The sequence below is a fragment of the Palaemon carinicauda genome, chromosome 33 (assembly GCF_036898095.1).
Source record: "Palaemon carinicauda isolate YSFRI2023 chromosome 33, ASM3689809v2, whole genome shotgun sequence".
In the NCBI taxonomy this organism is placed as follows: Eukaryota; Metazoa; Arthropoda; class Malacostraca; order Decapoda; family Palaemonidae; genus Palaemon; species Palaemon carinicauda.
The window spans coordinates 7,032,871-7,058,199 of record NC_090757.1 but is presented as its reverse complement, the minus strand read 5'-3'; the positions used below and the strand labels follow the sequence as shown (position 1 = coordinate 7,058,199).

Below are 25,329 nucleotides of genomic sequence, written 5' to 3'. Positions count from 1 at the left end.
ATTCATTTTTGGGTTTTTCAACTTATTAAACAAATCAGTTGTAAAAAAGGTGGAACCAGGTTACTCTCAGAGTTTATGTTGCATCTTCACATCTCAGTTGCTTAAAAGACCACAGGCTGCTTGATGCTCCGGTTACCTTGTTTGAATTTTGGAATTATTGATTGTTCCAACACAGAGTACTTACCTCAAGCTACTTTCTTAGGAGGATCTGGGATCTCCTCATTAACCGACCAAGAATTTTGCGTAGTTCCCCCTCTCTCCGTTACCTTGTCGGGGCGCTCTGGGGCGGAAGGATACTCGCCCTGAGGCGCCTCTGGGTCAGCGCGTGAGGAAGCACTGCTAGGTCGTCAGTAAGCGTCTGGTCGCGGCGTAGATATCATCTCGCCGCTCTCTCTCATCCCGTCCGATCACCTTGTGTACCACGTGTTCCTTTGTGTTCCTCATCCCTTGTGCACCACGTGTTCCCTTTGTATTCCTTACTTTTCCCTTGTGTTCTTGTGTTTCTTGCGCGTTCGCGTTTCCTTATTGTGGAATCCCAGCGTCGTTGTCCCGGGCCCAAAGCTGGTAAGTCTTGCGGGGCCTGGCTGTCCAAGCTGGATGTCGACCCGCACATGCTAGGCGCCCAAGAGATCTCCCAAGAAGGCGGGCCTCACCTCGCCGCTAACGTCGCCCTCAGTGCCTAAGGAGAAAGGTTCTCCTTCACCTTCCTCTACCCAGAGTAGGGGACGAGGTAAGTCCGTTGCGGGGAAACGGCCCATTGCCGTTCCCCATGAGTCTGATGTCAGGGATTCTGTTCAAGAGGGGCCTACGCAGACGAGTGGGGTGTCTGCTAGTGTGGCGGAAGTTTGTGTTGTGGACGAAGGCGTGGTGCCCGCAGGACCTGTCTCAAGTGAAGACCTGATGTGGGGGAAGCACAAAACAGCGCCTACCCCCCATCATGGCAGCGTTTTTCAGGTTCCGGGGCCGGTCGGGACAAAGAAAGGCGGACCACGTGTTCTTCGGACCCCGACTCCATTGTTTGGACAGCGCCTAGGACGCCCTTCAGGTCCTCTATGCGGCAGGAAGAGGAGTTCAAGGGATGGTTTGCCTCTCGAGCCGGTATCCGCACGCCCCCGGCGCCCTCAGCTACTCTTCTGCCGGCCTTCATGGAACCCTTGACCCTGGTATCCAGACCAAGGGCCCCTAGAAGGCTCGTGATAAAGTCAGAGGATTCCGACAGCTCTTCCTCCTCGGACAGCGTCTCGACCTACAGCTCTTTCTCGTCGGACTCCAGCGGCCGGGACGCCAGGAAGAAGCGGAAGAGGTCCAGAAGAAGGAGAGCTAGCTCCCACGCCAGCCCGGCCAGAAAGAAGTCGAAGTCCTCGGGAAGGAAGAATAAGAAGAAGAGTTCCTCGAGGAAGAGGTTCGTTAGAGTGGCTCTCCACCATCGTGGGTCGAGCAAGACGGCTGCCGCCCCAGTGCCTGCCTCGGTGGCCGCTTCCGTGCCCTTGCCCAGTGTCTCTTCGGCTCCGCCCGCTCGTCGGGTGCAGCCGTTGGCACACTTTCCGTTATCCCTACCCAGCAAGTCATCGGCTCCATTCGCTCGACGGAAACTTCCGCGGATGAGACCCGGCGGCTCGGCCCCCACCCACTTCGTCGCACCGACTCCGTCCAAGTTACGGAAGCTGCTGCTGCCACGACCATCAAGCAGCGCCATCCGGATTCCCCCGGGAGGGGGTAGACCCATGACGGCTACCCTCGCCCCGGCGGCTCCATCCGCGACGGAGGCAGCCGCTCCACCAACCCGTCAAGAGGGAAGGGATGCCTCCGCTCCCACGGATCCCTCCGTGTTCGAGGATGCTTCTGACACGGAGGTGCAGATAGTAGAGGAGCTGCTGGACACAGGCGAGTGCTCCCCGGACGAGGTCTCGTCGTACAGGAAGGTTCTGGCCCTAATTCGTCACCACAATAGGCTGGACGACCCTCAGCCTTCATCAGAACAATCTTGGCTGTCAGGTCTGGGCAGGATGGTTGACAATCCTGTCCAACAGAAACCATCCCTGACCCTACCCTTAGTTGCCCTGGGGATGGAGCACGTGGATCGTTTTGTGTCAGGACCGAAAAACTCGCTAAGAGCCCAGGGTTCCTTCAAGCTCCTGCCGGGACTTAGGACCCAAAAGAAGTTTTATGTACCAGACGGGCGACACTCAGGGCCCTGCACACTAGAAGAGGCCGTCGCTACCCTGAACCAGGGCAACACCGATGAGCGGAGCCATAACGCCCGGTGGTGTTCTCGCAAGCAGAGGCCGCCTTGAAGGAGGACACCGCTCAGGATATAGTTAACGTAACCTCATGGCTGGACTGGTGGGCGTGCACCCTAGTATGGTTTCAACTGGCGCACGACCTATCGGTTCCAGAGAACCAGGCCCAGTTACAAGAACTAATCCGCTTGGGGGGCAAGGCAATAAAGTTTCTCACCTTCCAGTCTCTTACCCAGACAGCGAACTGGGTTCTGAGGAGAAGGGACACGGTGCTGAACAGGCTGCCCTGTAGGCTCCCCGAGCGAGAAGCTAATTTCCTAAGGAACTCCCCTGTTTGGGGCGAGACCGTGTTCCCCCTTCAGGCAGTTGCGGAGACACTAGAGAGGGTCGGAAAATTAGAGTTCAGCCGAGCCCAGGCAATAGGTGTCAAGGCGGCCCTCACACAGAAGATCGTTAGCGGACGGGGCCCACCTGCCTGCGCCTCCGGCTAGGCAGGAGGCCTACTCCCCTTCCTGGCACCAATCCCCACGGCCCTCCCGAAGGAGAGGTGCCCCAACCCAGGCCTTCTTTAGACCTAAATATTCAGGCTCAAGGAGAGGCCGTTCTAACCGTCTCCCCAGAAGGAGATAGGGAGAGAGGCCCCCTACGCCTTCCCACGTCTCAGGTGGGGGAATGCCTCAAACTATATTGGCAAGCATGGCGAGACAACGGTGCGGATCCGTGGACGGTGACAGTCCTCAGGAAAGGATACAGAATTCCCTTCCTGTCAGATCTACCCCCTCTGATCCCCAAACATCGAGCAGAGTGGCTAGCACCCAAAGACACCGAGAAGAGAGCAGCCCAGCAAGCGGAAGTGGAGACCATGTTGAACAAGGGAGCTCTACAGCCCGTCCACGAACCTTCCCCGGGATTCTACAGCAGGCTCTTCCTGGTGGAGAAAGCTACGGGAGGCTGGAGGCCAGTCATCGACCACTCGGCTCTGAACAAGTTCATCAAGAAGACCTCCTTCAAGATGGACACGCCGAAGTCGGTGCTGGCGGCCTTGAGAAAAGGGGATTTCATGATGTCCCTGGATCTCAAGGATGCCTATTTTCAAATCCCCGTACTGTACACCCATCCAGCTGGAAGTTCCTCAGAGTAAGGTGGGGCTCCCAGTCCCTACAGTTCAAGACCCTCTGCTTCGGCCTGTCAACAGCTCCGCAAGTGTTCACGAGGGTGTTCACCCTGGAATCAGTCTGGGCACACAAACAGGGCATCAGGCTGATCAGATACCTAGACGATTGGATGTTGCTTTCAGCCTCAGAGGCAGTCTTGAAGGATCAGGGCACACAACTTGTACAGTTCTGCAGGAAACTCGGGATTACAATCAACCTCGAAAAGTCCCAGTTAGTCCCAGCCACCATGATGACGTACCTAGGGATGGTCCTGGACTCCCAGCTGGCGAGAGCGTTTCCCTCCCTGGAGAGGCTGGACAACCTAGACCAAGTGATTTGCCCGTTTCTAGCAGACACTCCAATGAGAGCCAAGGATTGGCAGAGACTCGTGGGACACCTGGTCTCGGAGAAATTGGTTCCGCAAGGGAGGCTCAAGCTAAGACCAATACAGTGGAACCTGAAGGACCTCTGGTCAGCAGAGGAGTCCCCGCAGAAGGTAGTCAGGATATCCCCGTCCTCCAAGGACATGCTCCTCTGGTGGTCCGACAGGAGGAACACGCCGAAAGGGATACCGTTTGCTTCCGCTCCTCCGGAGATGCTGCTCTTCCCGGACGCATCAAAAGAGGGGTGGGGAGCTCATCTCTAAGAAACAGCAGAGGGAAAGTGGTCGCTGGAGGAAAGAACCCGACATATCAATCTGCCCGAGCTCATGGCAGTACAAAAGGCCCTGGCGACATTCGCCTGTCTTCTTCGGCAAAACTCGGTGGCACTCATGTGCCACAACGCCACGGTAGTGGCGTACATCAAGAAACAAGGAGGCCAAGGGAACTGTACGACCTCACAGCTCAAATCCTGGAATGGACCGAAATAAACCACATTCTGCTCACAGCCAGGTTCATTCCGGGAAAGAGAAACGTCCTGGCCGACGGCCTCAGCAGGACAGGAAGTAGGGTCGGAATGGTCTCTTCATCCGCAGGCGGCACAGGAGGTTCTCCAGCTTTGGGGCTCCCCGGTGATAGACCTGTTCGCCACAAGGCTCAATGCACAGCTACCTGTATTCTGCTCCCCGGTACCAGATCCGACAGTAGCGTTCGAAGACGCCTTCCAACACTCGTGGGACGGTCTCGACGTTTACACCTTTCCCTCCTGGATCATCAGGCAGGTGCTCAACAGGTTAAGGCAGTCAAGGTCTACAAAGATGACTTTGGTAGTGCCCTGGTGGCCGGAGAGGGAGTGGTTCGCGGATCTACAGGACCTGTCCACCCTTCATCCGTGGCCCCTTCCAGCAAGAGAAGACCTGCTAAGTCAACCTCACTTTCTAAGGCTACACGAAAACCCCTAGGGCCTGAGGTTACACGCGTGGAGGTTATCAAGCGCCTGCTAAGGAAAGAGGGATTTTTGGATAAGACTGCTTCCAGGATGTCGGGGTATCTCCGGAAGTCCTCGTGCGTAGTGTACCAGGCCAAGTGGGCCACTTTTGTAAAATGGTGTGCCACACAGAATCTGCGGCCCTTAGATGCGTCTGTCCACAGTATTACAGACTTCCTGGTTCACCTGAGGGATGACCTGGGAGTCTCCATTCCAGCCATCAAAGGAGTCTGTGCGGCACTGGGACAGGTTTTCCAACTTGGGGGGCATCAACCTAGGGGCTTCTCGCCACATCTCCATGCTGATCAAAAGTCTTGAACAGTCTTGTGACCCTCGCTTCTCAAGGGTTCCTCAGTGGGATGTAGCTAAGGTCCTCAGGGCTCTCTCGAGGCCCTCCTTCGAACCTCTTAAAGACATCCTAGACAAGGACCTCACCCTCAATGCTGTACAGTATTCTTGCTAGCTCTTGCCTCGGCCAAACGGGTGAGTGAACTCCACGGCTTGTCCTTTGAAGTCTCACACTCGAAAGGGTGGAAGGATATGTCTTATAGGTTCTTGCCGGAATTCGTGGCCAAGACCCAGAACCCAGCAATTGCGGATCCAAGGTTCGAGAAATTCTCTATTCCAGCTATTCCGTGCTCGGACAACCCGGAAGACCTGCCTGTGTGTCCCGTGAGGACTATCAGGAAATATCTCTGTAGAACATCCAAACTCACACCAGCTATCAAAAGTTTGTTTGTATCTTCAGGCCCAGTCAACAAAGCGGTTTCTAAGAACACTATATATTTCTGGCTCCGGCAGGTTATCAAAAGACCGTACGAAAGTGATCTTCCACGGTTCCTGGGACCCCGCGACCTCATGATATTAGAGGCCTTAGCACGTCCCTGGTCTTTGACACCAACATGGTAGTGGGCCAAATCTTACGAGCGGGTACGTGGGCCAGACAATCCACCTTTACAGCCCACAACCTGAAGGATTGTACGAGAAAGTCCCTGGATGCCTTCTCCATTGGGCCAGTAATTTCGGCCATGCAATAAGTTTAGTGGTTTTTTGGCCCCGGGTAGCCGTGGGAAGTAATCGCAAGCAACACAAGTTCCTCCTTACTCCCCCCTTCCTTGCTACCCTCTCCCTTCCCTTTTCCTATCCTCCTTCCATATGAGAGATGGACGTTGAGGGCCACCATGTCCGGATTATATATAAAGGTGAGATGTACATAAGGTAGACTTTTGCATACTTTCCCCTACTCTCCTACCTCTCCACTTGGTCGTCTAGACCTATCCTCCTATCTAGGTCTCATGCCCCAGGATGTTTTGGGATATTCCGGCCTGTAAGCCACTCCCTCCTCTTAAAGTATAAGTCTCCTAAGAAAGTAGTTCGAGGTAAGTACTTAGTGTTGGAACAAATCACAAATTTTGGGTAATTTGTATTTTTCCTAACGGTACTTACCTCTAACTACTTTCGGGTTATGGCCCACCCATCCTACCCCGAGTATCTTACAGGAGTTCGAGGAGGACTTAAAATATACGCTTACTGACGACCTAGCTGCGCTTCCTCACGCGCTGACCCCGGGGTGCCTCAGGGCGAGTATCCTTCCGCCCTGACAAGGTAACGGAGAGAGGGGGAACTACGCATAATTCTTGGTTGGTTAATGAGGAGATCCCAGATCCTCCTAAGAAAGTAGTTTGAGGCTTTAAGTACTGTTAGGAAAAATACAAATTACCTAAAATTTGTGATATTTGCATTGGAGAAAATGATGCTCTCGGCCAATTTCCAAGGTTAAGCACTGTCTAATTGGGCTTTTTCAAATTACCTCACCCACTGATTAGTTCACTGTTACACCCCTAAAGTGGTGCTAAATAGGTCAGAACGTCATCTACAGTGAATTCTAAGAACCACGAGAACATGAAAGTGCGTATCAAGGGAAAGAATTTGGCCATCTTATGAATTTTAAGATATTGCTGATTTTCAAAAAAAAAAAAAAAAAAAAAAATCTACGGTATTGTTTTCTGATAAGTGCTTACCTGGGCTATTTAGAACATTCTGAACAGTTTTCAATATATATAAGATTGTAATAGGGTTGAAAATAAGGGATTTATGCCTAGCCTAACATAGGAATAAGTATGACCTTTACTTTCATCTGAAAGGAGTAAATAGTTTAATAATATTATTATTATTACAAGCTAGGCTCTAACTGTAGTTTGAAAAGCAAGATGCTACATGCCCAAGGGCTCCAACAAGGGAAAAAATAGCCCAGTGAGGAAAGGAAACAAGGAAATAAACTATAAGATAAGAATAAACAATCAAAATAAAATATTCCAAGAACAGTAACAACATTAAATTAGATCCTTCACATATAAACTATCAAAACTTTAAAAATCGTGAGGAAAAGAAATAAAATAAAACGGAATGCCCAAGTGTACCTTCAACTCAAATCCAAGACAATGGAAGGCCATGCTACAGAGGCCATGGCACTACCCAAGACCAGAGAATGATGGTTTGTTTTTTTGGAGTGGCCTTCTAGAAGAGCTGCTTACCATAGCTGAAGTCTCTCTTCTACCCTTACCAAGAGGAAAGTAGCCACTGAACAATTACAGTGCAGTAGTTAACCCCTTGGTTGAAGAAGAACTGTATGGTAATCTCAATGTTGTCAGGTGTATGAGGACAGACGAGAATCTGTAAAGAATAGGCCAGACTATTTGGTGTATGGGTAAGCAAAAGGAAAGTGAACCGTAACCAGAGAGAAGGATCCAATGTAGTACTGTCTGGCCAGTCAAAGGACCCCATAACTCTTACTTTATAGTAAATAAAAGCTTGGTAATATAATATAGATTTTGGGCTCGCGTGCAAAATCCGTCTCATAGCAGTTAAATCTTAACCGCTGTTATTTAGTAAAATAGATGTCATTAGCAATAAGAATATTTGTTCATTAAATACATTATGAACAAAAAGTAATCGTAGAATGGTTTTGTTGACAGGTATGATTTCATATCCGTTCCTGTTGCACATCCGAGATTTAAAAGGGAGCACATTCATGGAAAAGCCAAGAAAAGAACTGGTGCCTTTACCAGATCCGACTTGCTCCTTAGTAGTTCAGGTAAGTTGTTTTCACATCTTATAGTCTATATTGTGACATTAGTGTGCTGTTGTATATATATGATTATAGTGGAGTTCACTCTGCTTCAATGCTATATATTAATTACTGTATCTTGAATAAGCTTGTAATGCTTTTGTCATCTTTGATTTGCTCTGTTGAGGTATTACCAGGAAGTTAGAAGTTATTTAAAATGTGTAATTATGATTTTCATTTTTTTTTTTTTTTATTTCATTTTGAGGTAAAATAAGATGACACAAGTTGACATTCTAACTGCTGTTCTTACATTCTAGGGCCAGACAGCATAATTGTTATTGTAGCTTTACTTTTATTACCATATTTTTATTACTATTTAATACTGTTCAGTATTTGCAATCCCTTTGAATACATTAATGCAATAACAGGAGGGATAACAGTATTATCATAAAACTAGTGTGGAAATTGAAGTGAAGATTATACATTAAGCAAGACATAAAATATAAAAAAGATTGAAATTGATAAAGTAGAATAAGCAAGAAAATTAAATTTCTTGGACAAAAATTTACCAGGTTTGTTCATAATGTAATTCTAACAATACATAGGTATTTTTAATTAAGGCAATCATTCCATTTTGGGATACACCAGGAATAAAACTTATAGAAATTTATGGTGTTGATCCTTGCCGTAGAACATACAAGACTTGCTCTTAACTGTAAATCTTACTATGTGGTGACTGGTTAAGAATAAATCTGCCATGCTAGGCAGTATATCTTAGTAATCCGTGTTTGCTACGGTCATACAAGCATAAGCGGATGAGCAACCTGGTGGAGTAATGAGAACTTTGGGTGTGGAGGAAATGCCTCCTTAAATCTCGATGAAGTCACTGGCAGCAGGGTGAGAGATTTTAAGGCGATAACCAAGATGGCTCCTCGGCTTATGATCCTGGAATCAATATGGACCGGCAGGGGTCACTTGCTTTAGTTATAGGCACTGTGAAACTGGCTATCCTTTGATGAATTTAGCCAATTAATCCTCTGAGACCCTTTGCGTCAATAGGCATAGGAGATGTTGATGATGTGGTGCTGGTATTGGATAGAAAAATTTGGCGTGATGTTTACACATAAGCACAATGAGCTAATTGATAAATGGTGCTAGAAGGATCCTCCTTTTCTGTTGAGAGTTGATCATAAAAAGTACCTTGATTTTAAAAAAAGACAGCTGCATTCCAGAGGGATCCTCCCTTTCTTTAGAAACTTGCTCATAAAAAATACCTTCGTTTAGAAACATGACAAGGTGTTTGGAGGGATATTGATATCCAGATCATGGATAAGTAATTTGATAGACCAAGTTTTTGTCCAACATTTCAAGATGAAAGTCGGCTGGACCAAACGAAGAAAATCAATATGAAAAAAAATTAAATCTCTGATTAACCCTTTTACCCCCAAAGGACGTACTGGTACGTTTCACAAAAGCCATCCCTTTACCCCCATGGACGTACCGGTACGTCCTAGCAAAAAAATGCTATAAAAATTTGTTTTTCATATTTTTTGATAATTTTTTGAGAAAATTCAGGCATTTTCCAAGAGAATGAGACCAACCTGACCTCTCTATGACAAAAATTAAGGCTGTTAGAGCAATTTAAAAGAAATATACTGCAAAATGTGCTGGGAAAAAAATAACCCCTTGGGGGTTAAGGGTTGGAAATTTCCAAATACCCCGGGGGTAAAAGTGTTAATAGAGATGTCTAAAAAACAAACAGAAGCAAGTACTTCTCTACTAATGAGAAAACCAGTGAGTTTGAGACTGAGCTAGGGAGAGACTAAGGCAACATTTGGCGATGTAAGTTACTGCACTAATAATGCAATACAGTACTCCCCCAAATATGATTCTACCATATGCAAAATAATACACTTTCATCATAATTCATTGCACTATAGGATTAATTTGTTAAAAATTATGGATGGGTTTTAATTTGTGGTATTTACAATAAGTAAAATATTGCTGCCCTTTGTGTAAGTAACATAGCTACTGCATATGCTTACCACCGTTTAAAGGAAAGTGGGGTATACAGGTATGCTCAAACTATAGAGGAATATAATTGATATCTCACACTAACGCTATGAAGGTTTATGAACGAATTATAGAGAAAAGAAATGAAACAGCCGCAATTCTATTTGGATTTATGCCTGGAAAGGGTGTAGTAGATGCAATTTTTGCCTTGAGGCAAACAATGGAAGCCAGTGTACAAAGACAGAGGGGACTACATCTGGATTTTATTGATTTGGAGAAGGCGTATGATCAGGTATGTAGGCAAGAGGTGTGGAGATGTGAGAGAAAAGGGTGTTTCAGAACTGTACGTGAAAATAGTCCAGGATATATTTCCAGAGGTTACCACCCAAGGAAAGAGCTTTGTAGGAACAACAAGAAAGTTTAATGCAAGATTGTGTACATGAAGGTTCTACTCTCAGTCCTTTAATTTTCAATCTTGTGATGGATGTTATTATTTATTTATTTATTCTTTATTGACAAAACTTTATATACATTGTAGTACAATAAACGGATTTTGAGCGAAGCGAAAAATCTATTTTTGGGTGAGATAGCCATGGCGTCCTGATGGAAGGTTCCTGTTTGGTAGCTTCCTTGGGTATAAGACTACTAAGATATTCCCAGAGAATTTAACCACAGGTTATCACAGAATTCTAACTTCTGGAGCGAGTATCTCAAAGGTTTCCCTTTAAGACATCGTAATACAACAGGGGACACGCATGTCTGGTCGTGCCACATAGCTATCTCCACCCCGAACAGGGTTAACGCTTCGGTGTGTAAGGGCTGAGAATAGCTGGGAGCCGTTCCACAGCTAATCTCACTCGTGGCTACTACTGATACTCGAGACGTAAACAAACGGACGCCATTGCTCTAATGACGTCACGAGCGTCTTTATCCTGGCGCCAGTTGCTGCCCATCACCATGATACAATTGTGTAGGGTGGGAACAAACTGACGAAGTAGTAGGGAGGGTCCATCAGGACGCCATGGCTATCTCACCCAAAAATAGATTTTTCGCTTCGCTCAAAATCCGTTTTTTGGGCTCAAGCCATGGCGTCCTGATGGAAGAGTACCAGAGAATCAATGTATCGTGGTAGATTTTCCCCCAGAGTTAAGTGCCTAGGCATTGACAAAATAGCAAAGTAATCTTAGGTAAGAACCATAGGAACGAAGTATCCTGCCCCCCATTGGTAGGAAGTTCCCATGGGCTATGCCGACGTCAAAGTGGTATTGAAGGGCTATTCATCTTGACAGAAGAGCTTTTTAAGAGCTTAGAGATGAAGCAGAATGTTTGATATTTGTATAGGAACATTCTGAGTAGGTCAGTGGTGGTTGGCACTGTGTGTAGGGTTCATCTCCTGATTATCAGAAGTAAGTATTCGAGTAGGAACCTTACTGAGACAAGGTGAATATAATTTAAGAATAGACATCTTAAATTCTTCATGACCATAAGAAAGGAGGAAAAAATAAAACTATGACAGTATGTATTTCATAGTAAGTAGGAGCTGAAAGAGACGCACAAGTAATAAAATAGAAATTTTATTTCACAATGCAGAAAATAAATAATTTACAGCAAAAAGTAAAGTTCATTTACAGTAATAATAATGTACATAGAAATAAAGGCTTGCTCTTGAATCTGAAAGGGAATTTCAGGATTAGTAGGTACTCGTTCTCGAGGAACGCAAGTCTTTAAATAACACATCATGCTCAAGGCATGCGGCACTTGTGTGACACTATGACATTTCACCTGGGATAAGAACAGTTATAAAAGCACTAAGTGTTTTTAGACATCACTATGAATCACTCGAGGGTCAACATAGGCACCCGAAGAGTTAGAGTCCCAAGTAACTCACTGTTCTACGCAGAGTCAGGTGCAGGTTTCATAACACTACCTGCGGCTACCACAAAATGTTTGATTTCGTGCACTTGTTTCGCATAATGTTTAAAGAAAACTCGCGAGGACTTCCAGCCCGTAAAGTTCTTAAGACTCTCGAAGTCCATGCTCTGAAAGAAATTCAGAGAAGATGCCACTTTTCTAGGATCATGACCAGCGGGTGTACTGTTCGGATCCGCTCTGCGAATGAAGTAGGTGATTTTCGCTCTTAATTGTTTCAGTGACAGGTCGCTGCCCGATGTTTCTCCTTTGAAGAGTTGGCCTCCACCAAAGTTTGAAGTTCTGCGAAGATAGACCTTGAGACTCTCTACTGGACATAGAGAGACATCCTCCTTCAGGGGGCATATTCTCCAAGGGCCCCATCTTTTGGTGGGTAATTCATTTTTGGCGAGAAACGTCGGATCGGGGGAGAGGGTCACTTCTCCTGAATCAGCAAACAGGATGTGTCCCTCTTCTCTTGATAATGCCACTATTTCGCTGACTCGAGCTCCCGAGGCGAGAGCAAATAAAAATATAACTTTCTGAGTCAGATCCTTGAGGGGGCATGAATCATTGTCCAAGTTGGAGGCGAAATGGAGCACCTTGTCTAGTGACCAGGAGATCGGTTTCGGAGGGGGTGCTGGGCGTAGGCGAGCACATGCTTTCGGCAGTTTGTTAAAGATGTCGTTGGACAGATCAATTTGGAAAGCATATAGAATTGGTCTAGTCAAAGCCGATTTGCAAGTTGAGATCGTATTGGCTGCTAATCCTTGTCCATGAAGGTGAATGAAGAAGGACATACAGAAATCAATGGTGATTTCTTTAGGATTTTTTGCTTTAACAAAGGAGACCCATTTCCTCCAGGATGATTCGTATTGCCGTCTCGTGGATTCGGTCTTGTATTCCTCTAGGAAGTCTAGACTTTTCTTCGAGATCCCAAACCTCTTCTTTGCGGCAAGGGAGAGAAAATCATGAGATGAAGGTCCTTGATTTTCGATGATGAAGCGAAGACAGTCGACTTCTGTACTTGTTGAGAGAGAACTGGGCCCGGGAGAGGGATCAGCTTGGGCTGCAGCTCCAGGACCAGGGGGTACCAGTTGCTCCGGGGCCACTTGGGAGCCACTAGGGCCGCTGTCCCTTTGAAGGTTCTCAGTTTGGAGAGGACTTTCAACAGAAGGTTGGTGGGAGGGAACAGGTATATCTTCGACCATCTGTTCCAGTCCAGTGACATGGCGTCCACCGCTTCTGCTTTGGGGTCCTCGTACGGGGCTACGTACAGAGGAAGTTGATTGTTGTCGCTCGTTGCAAAGAGATCTATCTGAAGTTCTGGGACTTGATTGGAGATGAAGGAGAATGATCTTGCGTCTAGAGACCATTCCGACTCTATCGGGTTTGTCCGAGATAGAGCATCCGCTGTCACGTTGCGGAATCCTTGTAGGTGAACTGCAGACAGGTGCCACTTCTTCTTCTCCGCCAGACGGAAGATTGGGAGAAGCACCTGATTTATCTGGGGCGATCTTGAACCCTGGCGATTGAGACAACGAACTACCACCGAGTTGTCTAGGGTTAGACGGATGTGGATCGAGGGTGGCGGGGATAACTTCTTCAGAGTAAGAAGGACCGCCATGGCCTCCAAGATGTTTATGTGGAACGTCTTGAATAGTGGAGACCAGGTCCCTTGAGCTTGTTTCAGGTGGGAGTGACCTCCCCAGCCCTCCAGTGAGGCATCCGTGTGGATGTTGAGTGATGGAGGAGGGTGTTGGAGAGGAATGGACCTTTTCAGGGCCATTGCTTCCGACCACGGCTTTAGGAGGCGTCGAAGTCTGTTTGGAAGCCGTCTCTTGAGGTCTCTTCGAGCGATGGATGCCGATCGTCTCCAGACTCCCGCGGCATCCTTTAGCTGTGCACGAAGCACTGGGTTTGTCACTGAGGCGAATTGTAGAGAGCCTAGAACTCGTTCCTGCTGTCGTCTTGAAATGCGTTTGGATTTCAGTAGTCGCTTGACAGACCCTGCTATTTCCTTCCTTTTCTTCTGGGGGATGGAAAGGCGGTGTGACTGAAGATTCCAGTGGATTCCCAACCACTGAAACTTCTGAGCCGGAGAGAGGCGAGATTTCTTCTCGTTGATCTTGAATCCCAGGTGTTCTAGGTACTGGGTAACTTCGTCGCAAGACTTTGTACACTCTTCGGGCGAGGGAGCCCAGACTAGCCAGTCGTCGAGGTAGGCCATCACCTGGACGTCTCTTAGGCGGAGCTGTTGTACTATGGCATCCGCCAGCTTTGTGAAGATTCGAGGGGCCACATTGAGGCCGAATGGCATGGCCCTGAAGGCGTAGCTTTTCCTTTGGAGTCGAAATCCTAGGTAGGAGGAAGCGTGATGGTTCATTGGAATGTGCCAATAGGCATCCGCCAGGTCTATAGAGACCGTGTAGGAACCCTGAGGCAGAAGGGTCCTTATTTGTTGAAGCGTCAGCATCTTGAATTTGTTGTTCTCTATGAACTTGTTGAGGGGGGATAAGTCCAGAATGACTCTGAGCTTGTCTGAGTCCTTCTTGGGAACGCAAAACAGTCTCCCTTGGAACCTGGTGGACTTTACCTTCCTTATCACCTTCTTGTTCAAGAGGTCTAGAACATATTCTTCCAGAATGGGGGTTGATGGTTGAAAGAACCGCTGGAAGATTGGGGGTGGTTGCACCCAACTCCAGCCTAGACCGTTCTTGATGATGCTGTGTGCCCAAGGATCGAAGGTCCAACGATCCTGGAATTGGCGGAGTCTTCCTCCCACCGGAAGCACTTCATTGCTTCTGGTGTCCCGAGGACTTGTTGCCTCGGCCGCTAGCTCCCTTTCCTCCTCTACCTCTGGAGGGACGACGAGAGGCGTCTCTGCTTGCACCCCTGGACGAGCCTCTACCTCTGGCATGAAAGGTAGTGGATGACTGCTCAAAGGCAGGGGTGAAGACCGGTGACTGTGACAACACCGGTTGGGGGACCAACTGAAAGGTCTGTTGTGGTTGGGCAACCACTTGGGAGGTAGCGGGTCCCGGAAACTGACGTCGTTGTTGACGTTGCTGGGGTTTCGGCTTCTGAGGTTTCCTCTTAGGCTGAGGTCCATCGTCCTGAGAGGTTTTCCTTTTTCTGGACATGCCCCACTTGTGGAGAAGGTTCCTATTCTCCGTGGCGGCTCTGTCAGTTATTTCCTTGACAAGGTCAGAAGGAAACAGGTGCTTTCCCCAGATGTTGGAGGAAATCAGCCTCCGGGGTTCGTGTTTCACGGTGGCACCGACAAACACGAATTCACGACAGGCTCTACGAGCCTTTATGAAATGGTACAAGTCCTTCATTACCGTGAGTAAGTGGGATTTGGCCAGTACCATGTAGTGATCGGGTACCGCTGTGTCACAGGCCATTACTTCAAGTTGGACTTGATGAGAAAGCGAAGCTGCAAGCCTCTCCTTCGTGTCTTGTTCCCGGCGAAGGAGGTGGTCGTTGAGCTTAGGGAGGTCTTCATTAAACTGACGTCCGGCGACGTCAGGATCGAGCCTACCCACGACGAAAGTATGTTGGACATCTTTCCATTGCCTAGTGTCAGGGGGTGTCACGATGGAGAAGGGTCTGCACTCCTCCAGTGCAGGGCAGGGTTTCCCTTCTTCCGCCGCTTTAAGGCATGCAGCTAAGGCCTTTTCCAGAAATGGAAGAATCGCAGTGTCAGGTGCGACATAGGTAGGATGCTTCTTGCTCAAGGCAGGAAGCTTAGAGCAGGTAAAGCCCCTGCTCTTAAATGCGTTGGCTAGCATAGCTTGGGCCTTTGCGAGATCGAACACTATCTCCTCTTTAGGTTCGGTCTCCTCCTTCGAGGCAGGTTCAGCACGAAGTCGGACGTAACAGTCCGGGTAGGCCTCGAAGCTTGGGAAGAACTCCACATCTTCCAACGGGACCGTGCCGATCTTGTCGCTAACAAAGATCCTGCCGGTTGCAATAACCATATGCTCTGCATACCTCCACGGGTTGGCATGAGAGCAAGCTGGGAGATCCTTGACCGAGATCTTCTTCGTGTCTCTGGATCCAATCATCGACCTGATGGACTCCTGGTTCTCCTTCAGTCTGTCGTCCATGACAGCTCTAATCAGTCGGATCAGTTCTTGGGTGGAAGAGGAAGGATCCGGGGTCGAGGAGGTAGACGGAAGGGACAATTCCGTCGGTGTAGGAGTAGGCGGAGGGATGGACGAGGGAGTAGCTCCAATCTCCGACTCGGTGTATTCCAACTTGTCTTCGTCCTCTTCGGCTCCTTGAGCCATAAGCGTCTTCTCCGTATCTTCCGAGACGTCGGAGATCCGTTCATCATCCTCAGAATCCAAACGGCACTCGTGCATGGACTGAGCCATGACCACATCAGGTTCCACTGAAATTTGGACAGTGGGGATTGCTTCCTTTGGAACCACTGAATCAGGGGAGGCCTTAGGGAACAACAGGGACCTCAGTTCTTCGGTGGCCAGGTACGGTCCAGTAGCATTCCTCTGAAAACCACGCACCCACTTGCGCAGTTTGTCACGAGCAATGTCTCTAACCTCCGCTGAGGGAGGGTTATGGAAGGCCTCAACTAGATAGGCCTGGCAGACCGTACATTCCAGTGGATTCCAGAACTTCCAATCCCCTTTCTTGTCTGAGCAAGGGGCGTGAGTCCTGCACGCCGTATGTCCGTAAAACTGGGAGCGTTTCACAGCACAGTAGGCGAAATCGCACTTCATCTGCTCCTCCTGTGGAAGAAAGAGAAAATGAGTATGGGGGAGCCATAGGAGTGGCTCTTAATTTAAGTTAACATTAATCATTAATTTTAACTTAAGGAAGGTGTGATGCATAGAGAATGAAACAGTAAAGGAGACACGCTCCATGCATCTCGCCCGGCTGGTTACCATAGGCTGGTCCTGGGATAATCCAAATGACCTAGATCATTGGATATAATTTCCTAGGGTTCCCATTATAATGGAACTCCATGGAAAGCCAAGGACAAGGTTGGGATCGAATTCATTCGGTTCCCAGATAAGAGCCAGAAGGCCTCATTAAGGGTAATTGCTTCTGGCAACCAGCCGCGCTAAGATGCACATAGCATGCTGGAAATAGAAGAATGCAAAGAGACAGCATGATCACTAATAGAGCAGTACTAGGTACTGATCTTAGAAGCAAAGCAGCTTATCTATTTGCAAGGTAGGGCTATCTAGTCTTATGATAGCTAAAGAGAGGGGGGGCAAGTATTCTTGACGCCTCTGGGGCATCCGGCAGCCGCCGGCACGCCGGAGCTCGCTCCAGCATAGATTCTGGCACTAGAACAGACAATTTTCAAAGTCAGTTAGATACCAGGATGGCGGCCGCCGGCACAACGGAGGCGCGCCGGCAGGGAGCGGCGGCTCCGGCAGCCGGAGGATGCCGGATTGGTGACGGGTAAGGATGGTACAGGTAGTATCGGGTTGCCGGCAGTATATGCCGGCACTCCGGAGATCGACCGGCAAGCGGACGAATAGATAGGAGGAGGAAAGCCGCCGGTAGTAGCCGGCGGAAGCCGGCAGCCCCTCGGTACACGGGGGGGCTGGGGGCAAGGGTAGGGAAGTCACCAAGAGGGAGGCAGGTATTGCCGGCAGTAGAGGCGGCAAGAGACCGGCACCCGGATAGAGAGAGAGACAGGGGGAGGGGGGAAGGGATGTAGGAAGTACCGTCAGGGTTCCAGACATCCCTCCCCCTCCCTGAGGGGGTGTACCCATGATAGAGACAGGCTCTAGCATCCAAGCAGGGGTCACTAGGGACCGGGAGCAGGTAGCCCAAGGGAGGGCTAGGGAACACCCAAGAGGGGGGGGAGACTCCCCTATGCAGAGCTACACTAGTAACTAACCTTATAGGACACTATGAAGGTATATGTACCAGAGCGGACAGCACAGGGAAGCTCGGGTAGCCCTACTCTTCCACCCTAAGGAGGAATTGTAGGACAGGGGACAGATGAGTATAAACTAACCTAAGCATAGGCTAGGCTATACAAGAGATAGGTGGGGAGGGAGAAGAAAGGGGTCTTCCCAGGAAGGGTTTCTGTACCAGAGCGGCCACAAAGGGAAGGGAGGACACTCCCTAACCTAAGATTAGGCTGATCAGCTAAAAACGGTGCAAGAGTACAGTTTCAGCATGGAACAGAGAAACCTTCCTAACCCAGCCTAGATCAGGGCTAAAAGTCCTGAATTAGGCAAGGAAGAAGACATATCGCTATCGCAGGAAAGTCGTAGACTATCCTAGCCATAGAGGTAGGCTAGCCTAACCTCACTCTCAGACGCAATCCTAAAGGGGGTTCATTCCTTTAGGGAGGACTGAGAGGCGATATAATACTCTATTAGACAATAAATCCCTTTACTCAGAAAAGGGATCAAGGCTAAATAGAGGGAGTGCCAAGGCAGGGGATGAAGGAAGCATATAGGGGTCCTCAGGTTAGGTTAGGCTAGAAAGAATCACTGACTAGCCTATCCCCTATATGGTCCCTGAAGGCGAAAACATTTGCATCACTAGTCAAAAGTATTGTAAAATAATAATGCCACTATCTTCATAACTTAGTCTAGGATCACTGATAAATCATGCATGAACACTTGTATATAGGCTCCTGGCCTGGGGGCTATAGTAGCCGACTGGTATGAGGTCAATCGATGACCGATAAAAAGCGTCTAACACGATATAAAAGTTCCTAGCTATGAAGACTAAATAAACTAATGTATTCGATTAGTATATAAGGCCGGAAGCGTTGTTGTGGCTAACTAAATAAGACATGCAAAACAACAACGACGCCATAAAATGGCGGGTCCGGTAGAGGCACAGCTCCGCCACAAAACATCAATTATTTCACGAAATAATATTTACTTTACGGCCAGAGCTTAATTAAACAATACTGGAACCTTGTACTCAACTTTCCAGAAGAAGGCGAGGCTGAAGGTAACGACATAGCGAAGATGCAAAACGATAAAGTTCACACAAGGGAAAATCCGTCTCAGTAGGGCAGCTACTAACAAAAGGATAAAGACGCTCGTGACGTCATTAGAGCAATGGCGTCCGTTTGTTTACGTCTCGAGTATCAGTAGTAGCCACGAGTGAGATTAGCTGTGGAACGGCTCCCAGCTATTCTCAGCCCTTACACACCGAAGCGTTAACCCTGTTCGGGGTGGAGATAGCTATGTGGCACGACCAGACATGCGTGTCCCCTGTTGTATTACGATGTCTTAAAGGGAAACCTTTGAGATACTCGCTCCAGAAGTTAGAATTCTGTGATAACCTGTGGTTAAATTCTCTGGGAATATCTTAGTAGTCTTATACCCAAGGAAGCTACCAAACAGGAACCTTCCATCAGGACGCCATGGCTTGAGCCCAAAAATTATATTTAGTTTACACAAAACAGTGGGTTTTATTCTGTAACAATTATACATTTCCCCCATTACATTATAAAATATTTTGTCCAGAAAAATCATATTTTCTTCCATAAAGAAATATAAGGCTATTAATCAACCATCACAACAAACCCCTCCTACATCAACACCAAAACAAAACAAATATTTAATTATAAATCTTTAACACTTCAAATATATACTGGCACAGGTCAATTACGTGGTTTTCTTCTCCAAACAGTGCGTCTATGTTCATATAATTAAGATTACTAAATTTCTGCCTCTTCGATCGTGACATTGTACATTCAATTAGGACATGCACTTCATTCTGTACTGTCTGTGAATCACAATTACACACTCGCAACTCCCAGGTGTCAGAGAATAAGTCCCCTGTAGTATGATGATGGTGTTTTGGTGGACCTGACTAGAGAAGAGGTGGAAAGGAAACGAGAGATGTGGAAACAAGCTCTTGAAGATTGAGGGTTAAGGATAATTAGGGCCAAGACAAAATATCTGTGGATGGAAGGAGAACCCTGTTGTTAAAATGGGTGTGAATAACATTAAGCAGGTTAACATGTGCAAGTACCTTGAGTCATATGTGATGGATAATGGAGGCATGGAATCAGAAATTGAAAACGGGATAATGTACAGTGTGTTTGAATAAACTGGAGAAGATCATCGGGAATATTATGTGATAAGATTGTTAGTATTAAGGTAAAAGGACAGTTTTATAAAAGTGTTATTAGACCAACTTTGGTGTATGGAGGTGAAACTTGGCCAGTAAAGAAAACTTATGAAAGGGAGTTACCGTAGAAGTGGCAGAAACAAGAATGTTATAAAGGATGTGTGGAGTTGGAATAATGGACAGGATCAGAAATGACTATATTAGAGCGACAGTCAAAGTAGAAGTGTTGAACACGATTCATTAATGAAGACTACAGTGATTTTGGCATGTCTACGGAGAGAAGATCATGTGTGCCAAAGGGTCATGGATATGGAGGTGCATTGGGGGAGAGGAGGAGGGGAAGGTCAAAGTTCAAATGAAAAATTAAAGTAGCAAAGGACTCAGAAAAGAAGGATTAAGAGATCGGGTGTCCATGATAGATGAGAATGGAGAAGGGTTATACGAACAGTGAGCTTATAGAGATGGGTAAAGGTTTAGACAAAGATGACAATGCTTGCCACTGTTTATACATGTGTATTATGATCTAAATATTTCTTACTCTTAATCGTGTGACTTTAAATATTTACCAAAAAATTAAATTTAATTATTTTTCTTATTCTTTCCTTTTGCAGAGTGGAATAGCCTAATAGTAGGACGTCTTAGTCAGGTTCACATTTTGAATTTAGAAGCTTCTAACCAGAGTCTTCGTCTTAATAGTGAAGAAATTATTAATCAGGAGTTAATATTTGCTGCACATCTAGGTCTCCCAGCCATCACTTTTTCTCTATCAACCGATCGATGTGCAAACATTGCTAGGTTGATTCACAACAGAACCATACAAGGAGTATGCTATCAGGTATGTAATTGCAACTGCTGCATGGTTATTTGTACTTGGCAAAGACATTGGTGTTCATCAACGCTGAGCTCTTTTCTTTATTATTAATGATGGATGAAGCCACAATGCAGATGGTGGTGCATGGGTACCGGGTAGTTTTTTATGCAGATAAGATTTATTGCAAACACCAGAATCTGAGGAAGAGGTGTGGGACATTTTTAAAATGGTGCAAAGCTCAATAGAGAAGGGATTACTGAAAATAAATTTTAATTTCAAGAAAGCTAAAGGTGACTGAAAAGAAAGCAAAGAAAAGATACCATTGGGGAAGTACCCTTGTGATCTTTATTGGAAGGATGTGAGGATAAACTCTGAGCTGTATACAGACTAACAAATGGTAACAAAATCTACCAAGAGGATTGAATATCTCAAGTCTATTAGAAAAGAAAATGGGAAAGATAGGGGAATTTAGAATCTTGTGTTTTATGGGGAGGTACACTAAAGTAGGGAGGATATTTATGCTTTTTTAAAGACACTGGCTTGTGAAGCAAGAGTAGAGTAGTAAAATTTTAAGATTCGTTTATGGAGTTTGTTGGGAAGATCATATCATGAATATTTCATTAAAAATATGCCATCAAAAAGGAGGTGGAAAGAAAGTCACGATAACTTGAGACAGGTGTTTTTGATATATGATAAGAAATTGTTGGTTGCAAAAGCATTGGATACAGAAGTGGCAGCACGAAGACTTGAATGTTGACCTGAGAGATTGTGGCAAAGGGGAATACTTTTTAGACCTAATAAGAATGCTCGACTAAAGAATTTAAAAAAACGATTACACATTGAAACTCGATGCAGTACACAGTCATATTGATGGTTTGACAAAACTTTTCAAACCCTTTGCTACTATAACATTTAGGAGAGAGTTGCTATTTGTTGCTCTTTATTTCTGACCTTTTGAAAATTAAAGAAAATTGTGATACAACATTACTTGGTCAAAAGTTTTACATTTGCTGGTGAATCCCTATATCACGTGTATTTTTTTCAATTCTATTTGTATATTATCTTCCATTTTTCAATATTAATCTTACCCGATGATCATGTAGCTGTCAACTCTGTTGCCCGACAGAAATCTACGGTCGGGATACGCCAGCGATCGCTATACAGGTGGGGGTGTACACAACAGCGCCATCTGTGAGCAGGTACTCAAGTACTTCTTGTCAACAAGAACTCAATTTTTCCTCTGTCGTGCCACCGGCTAGACCTACTTGGATACGCTGTTGATTCTGGAGTTATTGTTCACGATTTGGTGATGTATTTGCTCTAGAGTTTAGCCTTCGCTATTCAGGAAGCTTTATCATTAGCTTAGCAAGCTTTTGGAATTATTTTGATTTAATTATGGTGACGAAGAGAGTATGGACTCTCTTTCACTTTTAATGGCCGACCCTTCCCTTAGACGGAAGTGTTGGTGTCGAAGAGAGTATAGACTCTCTTTCTCTTTTTATTTTATATCTCTCCGCCATTTATAGGCCTCTTCGATTAACTTTCCTTTTATTATAAACTTATAAAAATTAATTTTTATGTTTGTTTATATGCGACCTTTCCTAATAGTAGGCGGTCCTTACTTGGAACCGAAGTTAATTAACATTGAGCTCGTCATATCGTTTTTCCTGTTAAGAATTTATGCTATTTTAATTTTAATGTTTTTGAAAGAATTTCTTTGATAGTCTCGTACTGTTTTCAAAGTTGAACTAACGTTTTGTTTAGTCTCCGCAGTTGTTGACGTTCAGAACGTTCAACTTGCGCTCTATCGTTACGATAGAGAGAGAGTATTTCACGGTTTCACGTTGCAGTAAGAGTAAACCGATTCTAGCGTTTCGTTCATTCTTTCTTAGCTTAAATGGTTTTAATTCTAATAAAGGAACTTTTTATTTGGGAGACCTTTCAGTTTTTTTCCTTTAACAAATATGTTTTAACGATATATATAATTGGGCTCATCTCTCAGGTTCTAAGTCAAGAGAGAGAGAGAGAGAGAGATAGAGACGGAGGGAGAGAGAGGAGGATAAACGTTTCGTTCAAGCGGGTAACGTTGTTCTCGTTTTTTTTTTTTTGCTCTTCTCCCAAGTCGATATAGGGGAAGAAGGTAAAACGTTTCTAGTGTTTTATTCTTGTTCCCAGGCTTTATGCGGTGAGAGATTTTAAACGTAGTTTATTTGTTCTAGTGTTTAGTCTCTTTTCCAGCCACTGAATTCTTTATCTTTCATTATGTTTTTCTGTTACATTGTAATACTGTTTTCGCAATTACTACCTTTTAATGAAGGATAGGATTGCGTGTTTCAGGTACAAACCACTTAAAGTTTCGAGTTCAGTGAAATAAGTGCAAACAGAAAATCAAAAGTGATAAAGTGATATGCGCAAAGTGTTACAGTGTTGCGTTCGAGGGTTCGTCTGTTCGTGCCAGTTGTTCACCTACCTCTTACAAGCTCCCAAGCCCAGGGGAGAAGTAATGTCGAAGGACTTATGGGTTCCACAGGCCTTGATCAACGAACAGACGTTTCCCTCCGTGGTTTCGGGTGTATCCACTCACGTTGCCGACGTGATCACCCCACCCACACAAAGACGAGAGAGCCCATTTATTCCTCGTCTGCGGAAGAGGTTTCTCGCAGAAACCATGGACCAAATCTTGCAGCTTTTAAGTGCAAGTCGGTCCCTTCCGCGCAAGTCCAACGGCCTAGGTGTAGCCACTGGGTCAGTTCGGACTCGCTGCAGTACGACAACTGCACACCTCCCAAGAGAGGCTAGGTGGTACCGCAACAGGCAGTAACTCCGTCTGTTGTCGCACCAGCTGTTTTAGACCCTCAGTCACAACGGACAGTAGCTCCGTTTGTTGTTGTCTTTCATAGACCCTAGTGGTCCATGCTGCAGACTATACAGTCTCAGCTTGCTCCTTCATGCAGGAGTATCATGCTGGAAGGTTGACAATGCAGCCTGTTAACCTACAACCCGCCGAGGTTGTGCGCTCAGCAGATACTGCGGTTGCCTGCTCCCACCCTCCACCTGTGAGAGCTCCACCACCGATGCGCAGTCCACCCTGCCAGACGCATGTTCTTGCTGCACCATCTGCTAACATGCGTGAGCTACCGCATCAGCAGTGGGAAGGTTCTGTAGAGCTGCCGGGTTTCAGCACTATGCGGCATTCTCCGCTGCCCATGCAGCATGCTCTGCATACCTTACAGCATGCTCTGCATACCTTACAGCATGCTCTGCTCTGCATACCTTACAGCATGCTCTGCATACCTTACAGCATGCTCTGCATACCTTACAGCATGCTCTGCATACCTTACAGCATGCTCTGCATACCATACCGCATGCTCCTCAACCCACCGCAGCCCCTCCCACGCACCAGCACTCTGCTTTTGTTGTTGCCAGCTCCCACACTCCGACTGCGGAGAAGGTTGACGATGCACCCGTGGGCCTACACCTCCCACGGTTGTGCGCCCGGCATGGCTTCCTGCTCTCACACTCTTGTTGTGAGAGCTCCTCCACCCATGCACAGTCAACCCTGCCAGATGTTTGATGACTCCCACACACAGAGCACTCCGTTGCCGTGCGGGAGCTACCACAAGCTGCCGTGTTTTGACACGGTGTGTCAGCCTCCGCAACACACTGTGGTTACCGCCACTCGCCAGCAGCAAACTAGTCAGGCAGGAGTTGAGGCTTCCCCACACAACTTTGGTTGTTGCCAACTCACAAACTGTCATACAGTTACATGACGTTGCCTTCTGGTCTGCTACTTATACACCAGTGCTGTATGTCCTCACGCTCCTGTTGTGGTTGACAGTTCAGTTTTTGACAGTTCACAGACTGTCAAGCAGTTTCATAACGTTGCCTTCTGGTCTGCTGCTTTTGCACCAGTGAAACCCTCACTGAGAGAACTTAGCTTTTCTCGGATATGGTTCCTGTAGATGAGAAAGTGCTGTTCTCCCTCCTTCTGATATTCCCTTGAGGACTCTGTCATTTGGAGAGGAGCCTTAAGCTGCTTAGCCTCCTATGGACTTTTATTTAAGCATAACATGCTTCCAGGGAGGGTAAATGGTTCCGCTTCAGTCGCTAACCCCGTCTGTTGCCACACCTGCTCCCTTAGACCTTGGGCTTGGTTGCAAGACATGCAGTCCAAGCTTAGTCCTTGATAGAGGATTTTTTACGGACGCTGAGGTATCCTACTCACGTCCGCCAGTTGAGATGGTTCCTCCACCGGTGCGACCCAGTGTGGGTTGACAGTCGCACGTTGATGTTATGCTTCTCTCGGAGGTGGTTGTGGACGTTCAGTGTGTCACTGGGAAGACGTTCAACAACCAGCAGAGGTGTCTTGTTGTGACGCAGTGCGGCAACCTCAGCAACCCGATAAGGGGTTGTCTGTACTACCCAGACAATCTAGACAGTTTCGGGTTGTCGCTGTTCTTCCTCGCTTCCCCATGGTTGACAGTTCACAGACTGTGCAGCAGTACCATGATCTTGTGTCCGGCTCCGTCACGCATCCACCAGTGCGACCGGATTCAGCGAGTCAGACGTTGCCCACTCCGTTGCCGTTTCCTCATCAGTTTCGGATGAGGAACCCTCTGATGAGGACATGGCTGAACAAGAAGATCAATCCCCAGCCCTGCTATCCATCCAGAAGATGCT

General features: G+C 46.8%; 1 protein-coding gene across 2 annotated transcripts in view; it reads left to right on the top strand.

The window, feature by feature from the left end:
• Positions 1-25,329, top strand: part of csul (protein arginine N-methyltransferase 5) — an 83,408-nt gene that overhangs the window by 8,374 nt on the left and 49,705 nt on the right. The window contains exons 2-3 of one of the 2 annotated variants that reach the window (XM_068356725.1): positions 7,738-7,856; positions 20,450-20,673. In XM_068356725.1, coding sequence (XP_068212826.1) covers positions 7,738-7,856; positions 20,450-20,673 — 343 coding nt within the window. The remainder of the gene's footprint in view (positions 1-7,737; positions 7,857-20,449; positions 20,674-25,329) is intronic. The other variant, XM_068356723.1, reaches the window with a different exon arrangement.